Consider the following 22,428-nt stretch of genomic DNA (forward strand, 5'->3'; position numbering starts at 1 on the left):
ATACCTACTGTGTGCCAGGCACTGCGCTGATTACTCTACAAATCCTGGCAACCACCCTGGGAGGTAGATGCCATTACGTACAGTTGAGGAAACTGAGGCAAACAGACGTTTAGTGACTTGCCTAAAATCACAGAGCTGAGTATCGGAGGCAGGATTTGAACTCAGGCCTTCCTGACTTCAGACCTATAAATCCAAGTTGACTGGAAACTTTGAGCTGACTGAGGATGCCACATTCAGATGCTCTGCCTTCTCCAGAAACTCAGACTGAAACCCACCCCTGGCTTTTTAGAATGCAGTGAGTGACTTCGAACATTAGGCTCTAGGCTGGTGTCGCAGTGGTTAGAACCCTGGGCTTGGAATTGGGGAGTCTCATCTTCCTGAGTTCAAATCTGGCTTCAGACTCTTAGTGGCTGTGTGACCCTGGGCAAGTCACTTACCTTGAGTTTCGTCATCTGTAGAATGAGCTGGAGAAGCGAATGGCCAACCCCTCCAGTGTCTCTGCCCAGAAAACCCCAAAAGGGTCATGAAGAGTCACAGACTGCCGAAGCGACTCAACAACAACAAAGGCAGTGCGATAGGAAGGGCGCTCGCTTGTCAGAAGCCATGAGCTGTGTGCCCACCTCTGCCCTGCTTCTCTGCAGGATGAGAAGTCACGCAATGGCACTGAGCTGCAGGTTCTTCACCTGTAAGATGGGGAAGCTGGACCCGACGGCATCCAAGGTCCCTTCCAAAGAGGATTCTGCCAAGAGCGTACTTTGTTCTAGGGAAGGGGTTTCATGGAATCGTAGCTGCGGAGACAGAAGGGACGTCTGAGGACCCCGTGCACACTTTCTGGCCATAATTAATGAATACTAAGACAGAGCAGGAGCCCAGGCCGTTGAGCTGAAAAGCAGAGATTCCAGATGGAGAGCACATCCAGACTCTGCCACCTGCTCTGTGTGGGACCTTGGGAAGTCCATCACCTCCAGGGCCTTCCTTTGCTCTCAGTAAAGTGAAGGGGCTGGGTCAGGAAGCCTCTGAAATCCCTGGCTGCCCTCTGGCAGATCACCGTGCTTCTCAGCTTGCCCTCCACCCCTCCAAAAGAAGGGTATTGGACTGGATGATTCACCCAAGTCCAAGATCCTAGAATCTCCCAGGCCTCAGTTTATCCATCCATAAAATGGAAGGGTATTGTGAGATGATCTCTGAAGTCCATCATCTCTGAATCTTCAATTCTTTGACCCCCACGTTCCCCTCTCGCTTTATGCCGATGTGCCTGTGCTCTCTTGCATCCCTCCTTTCCATCGGGTGGGATCGGCTTCTTCTCTTCCCTGTCATTCTTGAAGTCAGCTCGGTGGGACTCCTGGGCTATAGCTTTAAAGCTCCCCTCCCTGACTCCCTAGGAATAATAATATTAATACAAGGCTCTGTAACAAGTGGTATTTCTGTGCATGCGTGAGAGGCATTGATTTATACAGTTCTCCCCAGCGACAGTTTGCCAGCAATATTAAAAGCAAGAGGGGAATTTTGGAAAATATTCAGGATTAAAATTAACTGGCCCCCATCCAGTACCTTTTTATGAGGGGATGAAGGGATGTCTCTTCCACAGCTAAGCTAATACCAGATTGTCATATTGCCCAAAAATACAAATATCTTGGAAGATCCTTTGCTCTGAACCAGCTACAAGGAGTTAGTTTGAAACCACTCCTCCCTCCTTTTTTTCCTTTAACAGGGCTTTGGTAGGTCTTTTAAAAATGAGTTTAATATGTGAAGCAAACAGCAAGATTTCTGTTTGTTTGTTTGTTTGTTTAGAAGGTTTAATGAATGATAGTTTAGAATGTTATTTCAGGTTTATATAGACAGAAGGGAGATTGGTTTTGAATCCTAGGGCCTAGATTTGAATCCCATCTTGGACCCTTAGAGCCCATTTGACCCTTGTCAAGTCAACCTCTCTGGGCCTCAAACTTTCTTATCTCTAAAATAGCATTGGATTAGGTAACCTTTGAGGTCCCCTCCGTTTCTGGATCCCAGGAGTCCATTCTTCTCCCAGTCACTGTGAGAACACAAGGAATAGGCTGGCATGCATGGGCAGGGTCGAAGAGTGAAGAGCACGCCTTCATTTGAACACAGACACTTCATGCTTACCCAGATGAATGGGGGTGGGGGCTGGGGGGTTGGGGTCTGTTGTCTGACTGGCTTTAATAACCAGTGCCTGCCAGCTGCAGTTGCAATTCCTTGGTCTCCCAAAGGGGAAGAGCTTTTGGAATAGGCTTTGAACAGTGCAGAAGAGATCATAAAAGTGGATTGCATTCTGGAACTGTTGGCTTCACCACTCCCATCCCCCATGCCTCACAAAAGCCCAAATTGAAAAGAAACAAAAATTTCCTTTTATGTGCGTGCTGAGCCTCTGAAGCCCTCGTGCTATGTCTTCCCTGGAAGCACACTCACATGCGTGCACACATGTGCACATGCACACCCATGTCTGGTGTTATCAGTCTTACTCTGCCTCATGCAGCCATTTGCTTTTACAAAGGAAGTCCAGAGAACAAGATTGAAAACAAAAGTCACACCCTTTGGTCCTGCTTGGCATGCCTAGCCTTTGCCTTTGCCATCACTGTTGTTTGCTTAGTGCTTGAAGACAGGGCTTTGGTTCTGCCCTCCGAGAGCACAGGATGGAGCACCCAGGTACACGTGGCGCCCTGCTTCCCTCCTCCAGCTGTCACCAGCTGTACAGTTTGGGATGGAGAGGAAGGACACCTAATCCATGCACTTTGCATATGTGTGCTTCAGCAGTGAGTGGGCTGAGTGTGGCTGGGAGCCTTGGGATCAGACTCAGAGTCCTGGCTCTGGTCCTTCCCCAACTGTGGGCAAGTCTCTCTCCACAAAATGGAGACAACCAGCCTTGTTTGCGTGTGTGTGCTCCAAATGAGCAGTAGCATTAGCCTCAGAGAGGAGCAGAATCAGAGATGGAGGAAACCCAGACGGCAGCGCTAAGATTCTCCTTCGGACCTCCAGGAAGGAGTATCGATCTTCCTATGCCCTCCGGCATCTCATGTGCTTTCCGACTGTCATAATTAGCAGAAAGTTTTCCTTACATCTCACTGAAATGCACCTCTCTGAAAATCCTCCCACTTGCTTTTAGCTCTTCTCTGGCTTCTGTATGATAGTTCCTCAGATACTGGAAGACAGTCGTCTTGTCACCCCTAAGTCTTCTCTTCTCCTGCCTAAACCTTCCCTGTTCCTTTGATAGATCATCCAGAAGCAGTGGTTTCCATGGAATGAACCCCAAATGCTACAAATCAGCTAGTCAGCCAACAAGCATTTACTAAGCATCTACTATGTGCCAGGCATTGTGCTAAGAGCTGGGGATGAAAAAAGTAGGCAGCTGGGTGGTGTAGTGGATAGAGCCATGGACTTGGACTTAGGAAGATTTGATTCAAATTCAACCTCAGACACTGAATTACCTATGAGACCCTGGGTAAGTCACCTAGGCTTTCTCAGCCTCAGTTCCTCACCTGTAAAATTAGGATAATAATCGCTCCTACCACACAGGGCTGTTGCAAGGATCCAGTGAGATAATACATGTAAATAATTTTGTGAACCTTAAATACTACGTAAATGCTAGGCACTGTTGCTAGTGTGGTTGTTAATAATAATAGTGATAAATAAAACCAGTCCAGGTCCTCAAGGAGCTTACAGCCTTATGGAGGAGAGAACACATAACAAGACTTAGATGGAATAAATGGGCGATAATCTCAAGGGGGCGGTGCTAAGTTTAAGGAGGACTGGGAAAGGCTTTTTTGCATATTTTGTCGTTTCAGTTGTGCCTGCCTCTTTATGACCCCACTTGGGGTTTTCTTGGCAAAAATCCTTGAGTGGTTTGCCGTCTCCTCCAGCTCATTTTACAGATAAGGAAACTAAGGCAAACAGGGTTAAATGACTTGCCCAAGGGCAGCCAGGTGGCGCAGTGAGTGGAGCACTGGCCCTGGAGTCAGGAGGACCAGCCTCAGACACTTGACACACTAACTAGCTGTGTAACCTTGGGCAAGTCACTTAACCCCAATTGCCCTGCCTTCCCCCCTCCAAAATAAAAATAAAGATGGCTCCCTGAGACAAGTGTTTCTCTATAAAAACAATGGCTTGCCCAGGGTGACACAGCTAGTAAGTGTCAGAGGCTGGATTTGAACTTATGAACTCTTTCTGACTCCAGTCCCAGAACTCTATTCACTGCTGAGACCTGAAGGAAGTCAGAGGCAGAGATGGGGAAGGAGAGAGGCATGGGGAAAAGTGCAAATGCTCGGAGGTAGGAGACAGAATTCCATGTGCAAGCAATAGCAAGGGGCCATTGTCACTGGAGCCCAGAGTCCTATCTATGGAGGGGGGAGCAAGGTATTAGAGGACAGGAAAGGGAGGAAGGATTCGGATTCTGAACGTCTCTAGAAGTCAAACAGGACTGTTTGTTTGATCCTGAAGGCAATGGAGTGCCACTAAAGTTTATTGAATGAGTAGTAGTGTCATGGTCAAACCTTTTAAGAAGATCCAATCTGGCAGATGTGAGGAGGAGGCCCCATAGTGGGGAGAGACTTAAGCAGGGAAGCCCACTAACAGGCTCCTGAACTAGTCCAGGTAGGAGGTGATGAAAGCCTGCACAGAGGTTGTGGCAGCATCAGAGGAGGGAGGAGAGGCTGTAGGAGAAATCTTACACAGGTTAAGTCCATAAGCCATGGCATCTATTGGACTTGGTAGTGAGAGTGAGGATTCAGGTGAGGATGACATCTGGGCTGCGGGACTCAAGGACTAGGGCTCTTGATAGTACAAAGAAAGTGAAGAAGAGGGGAGTATGAGAGGGGAAAGCTGATGAGTATGACATGGCCAAGGAGGCAAGTGGAGGTGTGGGACTGGAGGTCAGGAGAAAAGCTAGGGCTGGACAAATGGATGTGATCTGCATGGAGATGATCATTGAATCCAGGGGAGCTAGGTGGATTACCATGCCAGGTAGTATGGACAGAGAAGAGAAGAGAAGAGAAGAGAGGAGAGGAGAGGAAAGGAGAGGAGAGGAGAGGAGAGGAGAGGAGAGGAGAGGAGAGGAGAGGAGAGGAGAGGAGAGGAGAGGAGAGGAGGGACCAGGCAAGAGTCTCAACCATCTACATTCTTAGGCTTCTCTTTGTCAACATTTTGATTTATGTTCTTGAAAACACATTCTTTGCTATGGCTTATAGCCATCATAAGTCATCACCAACTGCTTTCTCTTTCCCAGTAGGATGATCATAGATTCATTCATTTACTATGACTATGTCCAAAGCTGCCTGAGGCCAGAGTCAGCCGAAATGGCTTCTGTTATCCTTGACCAACATGGCAGCCTTACTAATGGTGGAATTGATGGGTGTATATGAGGGTGGATGTGAAGATGGCTTGTGTCCTTGGCAGAAGAAGCATCTCCATTAGGCATGTGAGTATATCTGACCCTGCTTCTGCTCTCCTGTAGGTATGGGGCAGATGTGGACGTCAACCACTACCTGGCTCCTGGGATGCCTCCCCCTTCTTCCCGACGCCTCACTTCCCTCGTGGTCTGTCCGTTGTACATCAGCGCAGCCTACCACAACCTCCAGTGCTTCAAGCTGCTTCTTCAAGCTGGAGCCAACCCTGATTTCAACTGCCACGGCCCTGTCAATGTCCAGGGCTTCTGCAGGGGCTCTCCTGTCTGTGTCATGGATGCCGTTCTGCGTCATGGCTGCGAGGCTGCATTTGTTAGCCTGCTGGTCGACTTTGGTGCCAACCTGAATCTGGTGAAGTGGGAAGCCTTGAATGCTGAGTCAAGAGGAAGAGTGAAAGTGAACCCAGAGGCTTTGCAGGTTTTCAAAGAAGCCAGGAGTAAGTACAATGAGCTTAAGACCCTACTGTTGCCTTTATGTCCATTCATTTGTTGAGCACCTACAGTGTGCATACTGTGCCAGGTGCTGGGATAAAAAATATATGAAGCACACAGACCCTGTCCTCGAGGGGTTACAATCTACTGGTTGGGGAATGGAAGACAGGGGGAGGAGATATTTACATGTAGCTATGATAAGAAGTTAGGTAAGATAAATCGATTCAATCCAACAAGTGTCTGCTGTATATACTGAGCACTGCGCTGGGTCAGATCAATGCAACGCAACATCCCAGGTAAGGAACAAGGACAGATTTGAGGAGGGGGATACTAGGGAAGGAAAGGCAGGATGCTAGCAGACATAGGGGCAGGGGCAAAGTTCATTTCAAGTACAGTGGAGGGCATGAACAAAGCTACAGAGAAGGAGGAAAGTAGGAGGAGAATGGGAAATAGAAAGTCACCCAATTTGGCTGGAATATAGAGTGCATGAGGAGGAGAAATGGGAGAGGCTAGAAAAGGAGACACATAGTTAGAGCATCCCCTTGCCCCATACATTCAGGCATCTGTCTCTGACCCTGGAGCCCTGGGCTTCTCATTGCCCAGAGTGCATCATATAGAACTGTCCCAGTAGCCAACACATTACTGCTCCGTACCTATCTTCATGACAATCCATGCAGCCTGTGAGCCCCAAACTTGACCTCTAAACAGTAATTGAATGAATAGCAATTTTCTGGAAAAGATGGCTCCACTCACCACTTTTGTGACTTCCCATATCAAAATGCCAAAATTCTGTGGCTCTACCTCCTCGGCCATGGTGTTCTCTCCTGCTAACAAATGGGATCCAGGCTCTGTGGAGGAGCTTATATTCTTTTGTTAGCATGGATGCGTTTGTCCCACTAAATAAAGACAAAACCCATCCAACATTATACAAGTAAGCTTTAGTGCTCTTTAGTGCTTTTAATGTGGTCATGCACATTAGTCTCTGGGGTGATCCAGAATGGCTGTGGGGAGGGGGTGGTCCTGAGCTGTGCTTTGGAGGATGCCAAGAATTCTATGAATAGAGCTGAGGAGGGGGTGCTTTCCAAGCATGGGGGGACAATTTGTGCAAAAGCTCAGAGGTGGGAGATGGATGTCATGTCTTGAACTCCAAAGACCTCTTTCTGCTCCAGTCTTTAGCTGTGTATGACCATACTTATGCATCAGATGCCACCATCTTTAGAAGTGAGCCTCCTTCCAACATCTGGACCTTTGGAATTCCTTTCTGACTCCAGCTCTTTCCCTCATACCCAATCCATCTTCTGTCCTCATCGGAACCTCTGGTTTCTCGGCTCATCACCATTCTTCCAATCTCTCTCTCCTCTATGATTTCTCTTGCTTTCGTTGCTTTCCTTGGTGACATAGCAAACCAGCTCTTCTGTCTCTCTAGCTAGGACTGCCCAAGCATCCTTTCCCCTGCTCTCTTAACACCATTCTTGGCCTGTGGGGGACACATCACCCACCCATAACACCCACTAACTCATTCCTTTGCTCTTGCTCTGGGTTGTGTAGGCATTCAAAAAAAGCCCTCACACAACTTCTCTAACTTTGCTCCAGATTTGGTAATTAGCTTCAGCTACTCCTAGTCTGTTTTTGTTGACTCCCTCTGACCCCTCTTCTTTTCTGTACCCTGTCCTCCTTTCTCTATATCTCTAAGCCACCCAAATTCCAATACTCATCATTGAGAAGACTAAGGCTACCCAACATGGGCTCTCTCCACTCTCTTCCTCCAGTCCTAAAGTGATTGCAGCAACTTCTACTCATCTTCCTTCTTCCCTCTGGTCACAGAAGAAGAGTTAAGTTAGTATTAGTCCTCTCCAGGGAAAATTTCTCTCTACCCCCTCCTTGAGGACATTCTCTCCACCCTCCTCAAGGACCCAGCTTTGGCAATCATACCCTCTCTCTCACTCATCTGCCACCTTTCTATCGGGTCAGTTCCTACTCATCCTTTCAAGACTAACTCAGACTCCATCTTCCTTTTGAAGCCTTCCTTGATCCATTAGCAGATAACAGCCTTTGCACCCAGGCCTTACTAGCATGGATTCCCCAGTTTATAGGTACTCTTTTCCTGTAATTTTCCATATGATGGTCATTTGGGTCAAGGGCTTTGCAGCTGGAAGGGTCCAGAAAGACCTTCTGGCTCAAACCCCTCATCTCACAGATGAGGAAACAGAGGTTCGGGGGCATCTAGTGATTTGCTCAAGGTTATACAGGTCATAAGTCCAGAGCCAGATCTCAAGTCAGGTCCCCTGATCCCAAATCCAAGACTCTTTGCTGAATCATCTTGTTCCATGAGAGCAGGGCTATGTCTTCTCTAAACTTTGAGTCCCTCTGGTATCTAGTAGCAATAACAATGATAAATGTAGTAAATGTTTATGAATAAATAATAAAATAAAAATTTTTACTGAATGAATGCTCTATAGAGGACCTTAAATGCCAGGACTGGCATTATAAAATTGAACATGGATGCAACAAATAAGATTTTCTCTATAAGACAACACTGAGCAAAGCCACATTGGAAATTGAAAAGAAATGCATTCTTTGTTGGGCACAGGACTCTTCTGCTGAAGTCTCCATGAGGCCTTTTCACTTCTAGGCCTTAGTATTGAGAAGACAGGGAAGGTATGCTTGCCACAGTTTCCCCACTTTCTGGTGAAGTCCACTTATTCAGTTACTTTTCTTTGTCCCCCAAATCTAAACCATTCTATGGAAATAATCTCCTTCAGCAAAACATGTCTGTTTTTCTAATTTATTTTTAAATTAGTTAATTTTTTTTTCAGTTCCAGACTCTCTCCCTCCCTCCAAACCTTTCCCCACCCTGATTTATTATTTTTAAAAGACCATTCTGAACAGCTCTGCATGGAAGCCTTCCTTCTTTGCAGCTCCTTTGTTTAGAGATATGTGAGAAATGTTCCTGGGTTGGGCGTGTTGACCTTTGCAGTAGTTAGGACCAGTGCTCTTCTTCAGGTAAATAAGGTTTCTGGGCTGACTCTAGAGGCCTTCAATCTATATGTGTTTGTGCTTCAGTTACTCCATGATGGATTCTCCTTTGCCCAGGCTAACAGGGCTGTAACCCCTCAGCCAAGTGGAGGCCATTAATTCCGACTTAATGGCTGGTCCTTCCCTTGGAAATGCTTGGGTTTTGGGTGAGCCCAAGGTTATTATGTTCATTTGCAAGGCAGCAAGTGTGTTTCTTGACAAATATTCTGCAGGTCTGGTTAGCTCTTTTAGATTCCCACCTTGCTTCCCCTCCCACTCGGGTCGTTTTGTGGAATAAGAACCAAATCTCCTCATCATTTCCTCCTAGGTAGTAGAACATAGGCCACCCTGTAGAAATGGAATTTGTCTCCTTGGGGATGATGGCAGATGTGGGGTGGGTGTTGGATCATCTCTGTGAGTGACTGATGCCTACAAGTGAAGTGGATCCAGATGGTCCCGGAGTAAGGAGGAGGAAACTGAGGCACAGAGAGCTGAGACTGACAGCAGGGGGCCTCACGTCTCCTTGACCAAGACACAAAGTTGTCCTATGACCACTGGTGACTTCCTTTGTTTCCATTTTGCTACAACCCTAATGATAATGAGAATAATGCCACATACTCCGAAGTTCTGTGACCTTCCCAGCATCGGTTTTGCCTCCTTTGACAGAGATTGCAGCTTCCAACCCCACTCCTACCTCATAGCTTTGTCCGTGGCCTTCTAAGATCTGTGTTGTGGAAGAACTCATCCTGGAGCGCCCTCTTGCTGAACTTGGTGAGGCCGGCCCTTGGACAACAGAGCGGAGGATCTAGATCGCTGGGCCTTTGCTTGAAGCCTTCCTGGCTTGGCCAGGCCTTCCAGAATGTGCATCTCTTTGATGCAGCCTTTCTTCTAGTCCATGATGAGGGACTGGAGGTTGACTTCAATAATAATGATAATAATAATAATAATAATCATATTTCATGCATTACGTGAATTATCTCATATTATCCTAATAACAGCCCCCGGGAGGTGGCTGCTATTACAGTCTTCATTTTATAGATGCGGAACTGAGGCAAACGGGATTAAGTGACTTGCCCAAGCTCACACAACTACCAAGTGTCTGAAGCTGGATTTGAACTCAGGTCTCCTGCTCTCTGGCTGCTACCATAACCCGTTGTACTTTAGCGCTGTAACAATAACAACAATCTTCTCCAACAGCGTGTTCACCAGGAAGCCTTGGAGAAATCGCTATCTTCCCGGTGCCTGCACACAGTAGGTGCTTAATAAATACTTGTTGATGGGTTGATTGAGTCATGAATGTTTGTTTGTCAAAATAAAGGGACTCAGGATGGTGATGCATGATCATGTCATTACCAGCAGAAATTACAAAGGAGCTCATTATCTTTGCGTGGGCCAGACTCATCAATCGCTGCAGATGGTGCAATAAAGCGGGGGGACCACCAAGGTAGCGTAGGAGGTCACAGCATTCCTCATCTCCCGAATACCCAGAAAACGTGGTCCAATTGCTAGAATTAGACACTTTGTAAACTAACAGACAACAGATCTCCAAATAGCCTTAAGAATTCAGTAAATAAATAACCCAACTGAAACTAGAGGATCGTGACCATTAGAATTGCTGCTCACAGCTGCTCAGGTGGGACCTTGGGCCAGAAAAACTAGGAGCAGCGTTTTTGATAGATGTCATCACACTGAAGACTCCTAATTTCCCTTTTTCCTTTAAAATTCCATTTTATTTTATTTTCCATTCAAAATTCTCTCCCGCCCTCTTCCCCTCCTCCGACCCACCCACTGAGAAGCAAGAAAAACAAAGCCCATTGCAGAAACTTATAGTCATGCTGAACAATTCTTACATTACCCTTGTTTGGAAGAAAGAAAGAAAGGGAGAGGGAGAGAGAGAGAGAGACTGTGAAGAAATGTTTCATAACTTTGGTTAAAAAAAGAAAGAAAGAAAGAAAGAAAGAAAGAAAGGAAAAAAAGAAAGAAAGAAAAAGAGTGGAAGGAAGAGAAAGGAAGGAAGAAGGAAAGAAAGAGAAAAGAAAAGAAGTAGGGAGGCAAGGGGAAGAAAAAGCACCCTCTATGCTTCAGACTGAACTCTGAACCCTTCAGTGCTCTCTTGGGCGGTGGTTAGCATACTTCTTCACATATCCTTTGGAACTGTGGTTGGTCGTGGCATTGTTCAGAGCTCTTCAGTCTTCCAAAGGTTTTCCAATTTAATTTCCTACTCAGAATGAAAAAAATTTCAAAATAATAGAGACCTAGTAAAAGAACTAGGGCCCTGTGGAAACAGGCCTGGTCCCTGGGTCCTCCCTGCTGCCTTATCTCCTGCAGTTGTCCCAAAGATGCTTTCAGGAGCCTCTGACTTCATATTCTTGTTCCATTCTGAATAGTTGTCTTCTCCCCTCAGCCATAGTTCAGAGAACAGCATATAAAAGAATACTAACAGACTAAAGATTGGTCCTCAAACCATTTTATCTGAACTGCATTAAAAAAAGATTAATGATAATAAAATAATCATTACTCATCAGTATTATTATTAATAATAACAAGTTATTGTTAAAATCAAATGTGTATATTAATATATTATATATACATGTTAATTTTGAGAAGCAGCTTGGCACGGTGGCTAGAACATTTAACTTGTAGTCAGTAAGACTCAGGCAGTTAGGTGGTGCTGTTAGGTGGTGATAGAGTACTGGGTCTGAAGTCAGAAAGACTTATCTTCCAGAGTTCAAATCTGGCTTCAGATACTTCCTAGCTATGTGACCTTGGGCAAGTCACTTAACCCTGTTTGCCTCCATTTCCTCTTCTGCAAAATAAGCTGGAGAAGGAAATGGCAAACCATTCCAGAATCTTTGCCACAAAAACCCCACATGGAGTCACAAAGAGTCAGATATGACTGAAAATGACTGGCCAACAATGGTAAGACTTGGGTTCAAGGGCCATCTCTGCCATTTCCTAATTGTAAGACTCTGGAACATTCACTGCCCACTCTTGAGGGCCAGGTTGCAGTCTGTGTTCAGGGATGCTGATAACTAGAATTAGGGTTAGGAACACAGTGAGAGTAATAGAAAACAGAATAATAAAAGCACCGTCCAAGGGAGGAGAAGGTAATCACAGCTAGGAAATTCCAAAGCTTGGGGAGATGGGATGAAGATTTTGTTCCATAGCCAGATTTAAACCTGAAGTAGCAAATAAAGGATTCCAATCATATCTTTTCTTTTCCTTTGACCAGCCCAGTGGCTCAGCCCATCAACAAGCATTTATTAAGTACTTACTGTGTGCCAGGCACTGTGATAAGTACTCAGGATACAAATAAAAGGCAAAAAAATGTCCATGCCACCAAGGAACTCACATTCTAATGGGAAGACAGTACATCTCACTTTGATTCTTCCCAGGAAGCTCCCCAAGGCAGGACTGTGTCTCTGAGAGCTGAGAGGTGAGGGCTGCTCAATGCCTGGATTCCATCTCATGGGAGATGGTGAAATTGAGTGACTTTTTTCTCTTTCCTTTTTCTCCTCTCTAGGTGTCCCCAGGACCTTGCTGTGCCTGTGCCGGGTGTCTGTGAGGAGGGCCCTCGGCAAGTGTCGGCTGTACCTTATACCTTCTCTCCCCCTCCCTGACTCCATCAAACAGTTTTTACTTTATGAGCAGAGTTAAGATGCAGGGCATGATTAATTGGATGCTTTTCAAGGAGGAAAGCAGGTGATCTAAAGAACCAAATTGGTGTCTATTCATTACTGTCCATCTCACACCCTGAACTGTTAAGGAATGTCCCAAGTATCTGTTGGTAAAGAGATTGCCTTGGTTATTACTGATGTTAACCAGCTCTGGTGCTTTTGTCAATATGCTGTATTTTGTGAAGGATCTCTCAACTGACTTTGATCTAGCCTTGGCTTATTTTCAATGGTGGGGCTATTGCAATGTTTTCTTTTCCCTTGATATCCCTGTGTGGAATTTTCATAGCTGAGATGTTATAATACCTGCGAATAATCAGAATGGGGATGGAATGTGTTTCCAGGGTATAGGTCAGCTTCCAGAGGTCAGCTAATGTCTCCGTAAGGATAGTGTAATTAGCGACCTCATGGTGTATATGCTTCTGTATAAATATTTATATTTCTAAAGTGAAATATTTACTTCAATATCTGATGGATGCAAATAATTAATTTTGGGAAAATACATTTAACCAAAGGTAAATATTAGTCAACAAGCATTTATTAAATACCTACTATGGGCCAGGCACTGTGTTAAATGTTGAGAATACAAAGAAAGACAAAAACATTGTCTTTGCCCTCAAGACACTTATATTCTGATGAGGGAGGTAACATAAAGCTTAAGACATGTAGGATATAGGCAGAATAGGTCAAAGGTCATCTTAGAGGGGAAGAACAGGCAAAAACAGGGCCTATTGATATTCATTGTCCTCTATTAAGAGATTAGCTGGCATTTAGTATTTAGAGGTGTGATATATCACAAATTCAAAGAATCTGGGAGTTGTCAAGAACCTCAGTGGTCATCTTGTGGGTCATCCAACCCATACCTGACAGTATAACATTCTCAACCAGTATGGATATTTGTCTTCTCACATAGTCATCTATACACACACTGGAATTGCTTATAATCGCAGGCAAGGATGTCATGGCCCAGATTAGGAGACAAAGATCCAGAAAAAGGAAGATGGTATTTTCTTTAAACTCAGCCCTACTCAGATCCGATACGGAATACTGGGTTCAGTTCTTGGGGAAATATTTTAAAAACAAGATGGATTGAGTGGGGAATACTCAAAGGAGGGCAACCAAGATGGAAGGGGCATGGATTCCATGCCATTTGACAACTATTTTAAGGAATTGGGGATGTTCAGCTGGAAAAGGAAGCCTTAGGGAGGACATGGAAATGGTCTTCAAGTATTTGAACAGCTACCACATGGAAGAAACAACGGACCTGTCCTCTTTGTCCAAACCAGGTGGTAGCTGAAGAGGTGAATTTATGGGAAACTTTGTAAGAATGCATCTGTTGCAATGTGGAAGGGAGAGAGTTTCCTCTCATCTGGGGTCTTCACACAGTGTCCCAATGGCCATGTTGGTTGGTGTTTTAAATGGCTTTCCTTTTCAAATGGGGGTTGGATCAGACAGTGTCTCTAGCCCCTTCTCACTTTGACACTTTTTCCTTCTTCATTCCTTCTCTTCCTTCTTTATTGAGTCAGATTAACTAATTCTCTTTAGTCACTTCTTGTGTCCTTTCAAAGACCCTTCCTCAACTGCATTTGTGTCAGGTTAAACCTTGACCTCGGTCTCCCCTGAATCCACACGTGGAGTAATTGCAATCATTGAAATATCAGTCCAAGTGTGAGAGCCTAGAGTGTCTCCCAGTTTCTCCACTTTCCATCCCCTAGATGAAGCAGTCTTCAAAAGAAGATGGGTCAGTTTCAGAAGCTATAACAAAACAAATGAACCAATATTTAGTTATTTATTAAGCACCTGCTGCATACAAGGCATTGTGCTAAGTATTAGGAATATAGAGACACCAAAGTGAAACAATGCCTGCCCTCTAGGACTTTACATTATGTACCAGTCTACAGGCGGAAGAAGTGTTATACCAACAGCGTTCACTGCCATCACGTACAAGACAGTCAAGGGATAAGCTTTGATTAATCACCTGCTGTGTGTCAGTGTTCAGGATGCAAAGGCAAAAATGAGAGTCCTTGTTCTCAAGGAGCACACATTCTGTTGGGGGATGGGGGTGGGGGAGATAAAAGGTTTAATGCTCTGTTGCAAAAACACCAAACACACACTTGGTCATTTCAGCCAGATGCGTGGGTACTTCTGAATGCCTAGATGTTTGGTGCTAGACACACAACCCTTCCGGAGAATTGATTGCATTTGCTTTTTGGCTCTGACATCTTGGTGCCCCCAGAGACAAGCTCACAGTATTCCCATGGCTCTAAAGCTGGCCGGGACCTCTGAGGTCTTCTACAAGGGCCAGGGGGGAAACTGAGACTGAGACCGAGAGGGGAGAAGAGAGTTGTCCAGAGTCACACAGTATCACGATAATGACATAGTACTTTCCGATACAAAGCACTTTATAATATATACATTAGTCCACATGATTATCACATCAGCCCACTGAGGTATAGAGATGGTACAGGGGGCACTTATGCTTCACATATGAGGAAATTGAAGTTCAGAGAACATAAGTGACCTGTTTAAGGTCACAGAAGAAGCAAGTATCAGGGCAGGATTTGAATACAAGCCTTTCTCACTGTGAATCCCAAACTCAAGTGTCGTACTCTTTTGGGTTTATTGATGATAATTCAGAGATGGCCTGGCTACTTAGCCTCAGAGGTCCTTTCCAGCTTTGAGATCCTGTGATTTTCTGGCCTCCATTGCTATCCATGCATTCTCAGGTGTCCTCCTTTCCTTGGGCACCTTTGAATCTCTGAGGCTGGGACTTCTCAGCACGAAAGCAAATGGTGATTTATTCAATCAATCCAATGAGAGGGAAAAAACCAGTCAAGCCAATTATTTGATTGAATTGGTCAGTCCAGCCGCGTATATGTAAAACTGAAATTAAGTCCGAGCTTGTTGGCCAAAAGTCACAGGACCTCCCTGTACACAGCGTCTTCTTCTGACCCTGATATCTATGATCCTACCTTGGGATTAGCTCAATTCCATCAACAATTATTAAGCACCTCTGATACGTGTACCAGGAAGTCACCTTCAGAGGAGCATAGGATGCTTGAGAGTAGGGGCTGGACCCAGCACGAGAACATGGCTAAGAAGCGCAGCAGTCTTTCCTCTAGACCCCGTTCTTCTCTGCTGACCTTCTCTTCTAGGTTACTTTGTCTTGACTTTGTCTCGATTTTGTCTTAGTTATCTGTGCCCTTATTTCATTGTTTCTGTTTCTCCCTAGTGAAATGTAAACTCCTCAAAGACGGGAGCTTTTTTTTTGTCTCGGTTTCTCTGTTGCCTAGCACTATGCCCAGCATACAGTAGGTGATTAATAAATATCTGCCCAATAAATGATTGGATTTTCAGCAAGGACTCAGGAAGAAGAGAAAGATTCAATCCAACTGAACTCGTGTAAAAGCAAGATACAGAGAGCAAATTTGGAGGTGGGTCAGGGCCATGGCTAGCTCATTACCAGGTTCCTAAGTTTAATTTCTGGGTTCTCAAGCAAAGTGTTGTGAGGGGCCCTTCTCCTAGCCTAGTCCCTTGTTACACATCTCGGGCCCCAATTCACCTCCGGTTTTCCATAGATTTCTGATTTTCCCATTGAATGAAATGTGAAGCAGGCAAAGCTCTGTGCTCTCCCATCCCAGGCTGTGCAAATAAACTGGAAACCATTAAAAATTTGCTGGTAGACCCACATCCTCTTGTTTGTCATGACTGTGAATGATAGTTTCTCATGTGGAGGGAGAGAGATTGAAGAGGCCCGAGAGAAGCCTGAGTGAACTGGCCACATGTTAGAGATCCAGGAGAGACCAGGCCTGGAGTGCCTGAATTGGCTCAGCTGGACCACTGACCAATCAGCTTGAAGGGGAGCTGGAGACCTTCCTTAGCACATGCTTACGATGGGCATTAGAAATGTACTGGGCAATGACGGGGGTGCTAGGAATCCAGGTTTTGGAAACTCAGGGTTTCACTGTGGCTAACTGATAAAAGGGGGCACAGTCAGCTTCTTTTTATTATGTAATTGTGTAGTGGTTAGGGAGCCAGCCCCAAAGTCAGGAATTCCTAGATTTGGTTCCTATCTCTTAGATACAGGGCTGGGAGACCCTGGGCAAGTCTCCTAACCTGTCTGTGCTCTATGTATCCCTCCAAGACTAGAAGTTGTAGAAGAAGTACCAGCCTGCATTGATAAAGGAAGTCTCCTTGTGTAGGAACCCCTAGACCATTGGGACCAGAGGTCTGGCCCTGGGCTCTGTCCTTGTATTGACTTTGGTCTGCACCTGTGGTTTCATTGATGTGTGGATACCCCTCCCCTGACACAGATTAGCCACTCATCTGGACCTATGGTCCAAGAGACTAGCCTGGGGCATTGAGATGAAGGAACTTGTCTAGGGTCATTTACTCAGTAGTCAGAGGGAGGATGGGGATGGAAGGCTGGTTCTCTGTTCACAACATCAGATTCAATTTACTTCTCTTTCCCCAAATTCATTCATTCATATTCTTTCAACAATTTTTTTATTAAAACCCACCAATTCTCAAACCCAAGGGCCCCACAAGCATAGATGGTGGGGTCCCTGGCTTCAGGCTATTTGAATTTTATAGAAGGTTCCAGGCTTTGGGTGGCCAGCAGTCCAGCACCCCCTGCTCGCTTGGGAGCGATTTACACCTCATTACCTGTTTGGACATTTGGGAAATTTAATTAAAATTTTGACTTTTCAAAACTGTAGCCTTTTGTGAACCTGCCCAGACCCCAGTTATTTTCCAGGTCTATAATGATTGATGCCAGATATGGTCAGCTTCTGTGACTGAGTGAAATGCCAGCTTGTAAAGGTGTTTATTCCTTACAGATTGTAAGCTGACAAAATAAAAGGGTGATGGTGAGAGGGGGAGGAATGAAACATGAGTAGATGACATGGCCAAGGAATCGGAAGACAGAGACTCCAAACTAGAAGGGAACCCAGAGACTAACTGATCCATGCCAGACTCGAATAAGGGCCCCCTCTGCCACACTCCAGACTCTGATCCTGAATCCATGCTCTGCCAAGTGCAATCCCTGGGATCTTGGGAAAACCATGCTACCTTGTTGACACTCAGCTTTCTCGTCTGTGAAATGGGGATAACAATACTTATCATAAGATAAACGTGATGGTGTGTATGAGAATTCTTTGTGAACCAGAAATGGCGAGGTAGACGTCAGCTGCTGCTGTCAGTGGTGGTGCTGGTGCTGGTGTTAACCTTTTCTATGAGAGGATAATAGTGCCAGAAATAACTCATGTTTTTGAGGAAAACCGGGTGCCCAATTGTGCCTCGGTGGAGCCCAGACCGTGGAGTCTCTGTGGATGGAGCTTGCATGTTTCCATAGCATTGGAGGCTTTAGATCAGGGAGGTCCTTAGGGGGAAACCTGTCACTTTACAGATGAGAAACTGAAAGAGTACATGACTGACCCAAGGTCACACAGCCCTTGTGTCTCAAGGCTTGAACCTAGGTCTTTCTGACTGAGGCCAGATCTCTGTGACCCCATCTGACTTCCTCATGATTATTATTATTAATATCATTGAACCTCATAACAGCCCTAGGAGATGGGTGCTTTATTATCCCCCTTCTGCAGATCAGGAAACTGAGGCTTGGGGAGGCTTAGAACTTGCCCGTGGTTGCCTGGCTAGTCAGGGTCAAAGGAGGGTTGAATGCATGGCTCTGGTTTCCAAGTGCAGCCGTCGATCAGCCCTGTAAGATGCACTGCCCCAAGTTACTTGTGGAGAAGTATATAAATAGTCAAGGGAAGTGTAGACTGCCCCGACCATGTGATTTTTCCCAGATGGATCTCACCTAACACGTGCGGGTACCCAGTGTGGTCACTCTTCATCTCCTCGTCTTCTGATGGGGACCAGATCTTACAGATAAATAAAATGACCACCCTTTCAGCTGGTGATGGAGATCTCTGATGCTACTCCCCTTCTGTTAGACACAGGCCCTATCCTATGGAACGATAATCTCTCCTGGGAATGTGGCCTGAGCAGGAGGGCCTCCATCTTTGCATGTGACGCTCCTGAGGCAGAATCCTCTATATGGAGCTAGAGAGAGCTCAGAGGCCACCGAGCCCAACCATCTCATTTTTCAGAAAAGGAAACTGAGTTCTGTGCGTTGATGCTCATGCTGAGTTTATACTCCACACACTGGTATTGATAACTTGATTTGGACATCAGTACCATGCAGGTATCCCCAGCTGGGCCGAGAGATGATTTTTAGTGGTACTCTGGCTGGCACCAGGGTCTTAGGCCAAACTGCAAAGTTTGTAAAGTTTCTGAACTCCACACAGAACTAAGGTAGGGCATGTAGCACTTTACCCAGGGGTGCCAACATTTAGAACATACCACTGACATTTAATTCCTTTGGAAGGTAGAAACAACTGAGTTTGGGTTCACTTAGCAAGAATAATTAAGCTATTAACCAAGCAAGGTGGAGTCTCCTCCTTCTCGCTTCCAGGCTTGCTCTTGCTCTGCTCCATTCACTCCATCTGTTTTACCCCTGGGTGTCCTGGGGTCTCTGTCTATCTAGCACCTTAGTTCTTCTGTCTGAGGCCACCACATAAGGTTTCTCTTTCCACAACTGGATTTCTAAAAGATATTGATTGGGAAGCTATTAGGCCAGGGTTCATTTTATAATTCTTGTCTAGGTCCCAGTAATGGAGCTGTGACTTTGCCCCTGTCCCCATCTCCCCTCTAATGTCCGGCCCCAAATGCCAACTTCTGGTCAGCCAGAGATGACCCCCTCCCCCATATCTGCACTTCCCTGAGGTGCCCTGGTTTCCACCAGTAACCTTTCCTGGTCTCAAGCTCCCAGCATGGAGGGCAGCTGCCTAATTCAGATACCTCAATACAGTCCAATTCAGTGAGCATCTATGAAGTACTTACCATGTGTTAGTCACTACGCTAAGTTCTTGAAACACCAAGAAAAATTCTGCCAACCCTACCCTCAAAAGCAGGGATTATTTGACTTTTTGGGGGGAAGAAGGGGATCAAGGAGGCTTTCCAGAGAGGGGCAAGTGAGCTGAAGCCTGGAGGAAGTCAAAGATTCTCAGAGGCACAAGTAAATGAACAAGCATCTATTAAGCACATACTCTGTGCCACTGTGCTGGGCCCTGGGGATACGCTGACAAAAAGGCATCAGTGCCTGCCCTCAAGGAGCTTCTGTTCTATTGGGAAAATGTTGCATGTTCTCAGAGAAGTAAGTACAAGGTAAGGGCCAAAGATGTAGAGATGGAAAAGTTGTGTGACCTTCTCCTGAAGGTGATGGGGAGTGGGAGGGGAAGGGAAGCTCAGAATACCTTGGATTAGGAATTCTGGGAAGTGAAGTTCTTCTGTGTATGGCTTATTATTGCCTTCAAATAAATTTGCCACCTCTCTGCAATGTACAAGCCCCTTCCCTTCTATTAAGGGTCTGATCAGAGGGAATCTTAGGGGTGTGGCCTGTCAAAGTAAGATCGTGGGTGCCCTGATTTCAGGAAAGTGTGCTTAAACACATCTTCATTATATATCATTGTAATTCATTGTAACAAGTATTGCATCTGTGTGAACGCATACTCTGTACTCTCCTATTTGCGTAGCCCTCAGTGCTGGGTCTGCTGTGTTCCTCGGGCAAATGAGATAATCCCAAGATAAGACAATTGGCCAGAAGGAATGACCATTGGGTGAATGCCCCTTCATTCTGCTGATTAACCTGCATTTCCTGGGCCTTCATCCTCACTATTTCTTGTACCCAGTTCAGAAGGGCCAAGCTGACTGTGCTGTGTGCTAATGTGCTGTCACCTCAATAAAGGTTGTGTTTCCCTCACCATGGCTGCCAAAGTCCTCCTTTGTTGGGACCATTCAGGCAGAGAGTTGTGTTTATGATGATGCATGTGCTTGGTGAACACGTTTTAGCTAGAAAAGATTTACATCTGAGAAAGTTCTCGTTAAAAAGAAGGATTTTAACTTACTTCAACCTGATATGTGACTGAGATTATTTTGGGGGGAAATAAATAGTCTTCAGTTGGGTGTGGTGATAGACACATGTAATCCCAGCTATCTGGAGGCTCATGGATCATTTGGGCTGGGGAGTTCTGAATTCAATTAGGGTTACACCAAATGGGGGTCTGAGCTGAAGCTATGTGTGTATGGAGAGGGCCAGCAAGCTGCCTGAAGAGGGGTGAACCATTCCAGGGCAGAAAGAGCAGATCAAAGCTCCCGTGGTAGACAGTAGTAGCCCATGAGTGACCACTGCATTTCCAGTGAGCCGGGGAGACTCAGTCTCCAAAAACAAATAAATAAAGCACAACAGCAAAAACTTCAGTTTTTAGCTTGTAGAGATTTTTTTCCTAGGGCTAGATCGGGGGTTCATAACTTGGGGTCCATGAATAGATTTCATGGGGTATGTGAACTTAGATGAGAATAAGGCTACATCTTTATTTTCACCAGCCTTCAAATGAAATTTATTTAAAAATATTCTTCTTAGAGGACTCCACTGTCTTCATCAGACTGACTGCCAAAAGTTCAAGATGCAAAAAGATAAGTATTTCTCTGGTAGGTGATAGTAAAGAAAACTCTGTGGTTAAGCAGTATGATGTTAGCTGAATAAGAACATTTGGATGCTGAGAAATGCTGCTAAATGCTGGGCCTGTGGTCTGATGATGAATGTTGTAGTTTGCTCTGAGTGAGTTATCTGGAACTAATGATTCCCAACGTTAGGTCTGAAGGACTACATAGATCCCTTGTGGTGGTGGTGGGAGGAAGTGGACATTCTTCTGAAGGGACAGACATAGGATCACCACAGAGTTAACCACCTGCACAGTCCATATAGCTCACAGTAGCAGCAGCAGGTGCCAAGTTCCAGCAGGTCTGTTCTTCCATGTCTGGGTTTATATGTAGAATTAGTTGTAGAGCCAAAAAGGACGTTAGAGGCATTTTAGTCTCACTCCTTCATTTTGAGGATGGGAAAACTAAGCTGTGGCCTTTGTAGAGCCTTCAGCTGTGGGGACTCTCTGCTCCTATCCTATTCACTTCACACCTGAGGCAGAGAGGAGCTCTCCCCTCCAGGAGCCTTCATTCAGGAGTTCAGACAGAACTCCTCTTTGTTGAAGATTGGTCCAAGAACTCCTCTGAAGGATGCTTCCTCCTCTTGGGGCTATTGCACTGTTGTCACAGCATCTCCTCAGCCACTCTCTCTGACTTTCCCCTCTTCCCACCCCCACCCCCCAAATGCATACCTGCAAACTCTGAACCAGTGAGTTTGACTTTAATTCCTGGTGAAATTCTAGACCATATTATTAAAGGGATGGTTAGTTATAGAAGTGATGAGAGAATCCCAAAGGACCAGCCTGGCTCCATCAAGAATAGGTCATGCCAGACTAACGTCCTTACCTTTTGTGACCTAGGCTGCTAAAACAGGGAGATGCTAGAGAGATGGATCACCTGTGCTTTAGTAGCACCTTTGACAAAAATCTCTCATGCTCTTCTCATGGAAAAGATTATGATTCACAGGATGGATGATAGTCTCATAGGTGGGTTCAGGACTAGTTGAATGGCCAGAGTAAAAAAAAGTAGCTACTATTGATTAAACGTCAACTTGTCTTTTCAGATTTATTGCACATTATTCCCCCTTATTTACTCTAACTGGACTACTTGCTGTAAACCACATTCCATATCCCATCATGTGCCTTTGTATGGGTTTTCCTCCATGCCTGGAATTCCCTCTCTCTCCTTGTCTCCACCTCTTGGAATCTGTAGCTTCATTCAGGACTCAGGTCAAATGCCACCTTCCATAAAGGTCTTTCCTGAATCTACCAGCCATTCCCTCTGCCTTGAAGTTATTTTTCATTTACTTTGTTCTGCACATATTATCTCTACCTTATTCCCTATCTCAGTAGA

At 45.4% G+C, this 22,428-nt stretch overlaps 1 protein-coding gene across 1 annotated transcript in view; it reads left to right on the forward strand.

Annotated features, from left to right (window-relative positions):
- The window catches only part of ASB1 (ankyrin repeat and SOCS box containing 1), a 29,521-nt gene extending 9,164 nt beyond the window's left edge, over positions 1 to 20,357 (forward strand). Inside the window, exons 4-5 of the mRNA XM_036766245.1 lie at positions 5,465 to 5,850; positions 12,384 to 20,357. Of these exons, the coding sequence (XP_036622140.1) occupies positions 5,465 to 5,850; positions 12,384 to 12,517 (520 nt within the window). The 3' untranslated portion in view covers positions 12,518 to 20,357. The remainder of the gene's footprint in view (positions 1 to 5,464; positions 5,851 to 12,383) is intronic.
- Positions 20,358 to 22,428: the final 2,071 nt, after the last annotated feature.

The sequence above is a fragment of the Trichosurus vulpecula genome, chromosome 7 (assembly GCF_011100635.1).
Source record: "Trichosurus vulpecula isolate mTriVul1 chromosome 7, mTriVul1.pri, whole genome shotgun sequence".
Lineage (NCBI taxonomy): Eukaryota > Metazoa > Chordata > Mammalia > Diprotodontia > Phalangeridae > Trichosurus > Trichosurus vulpecula.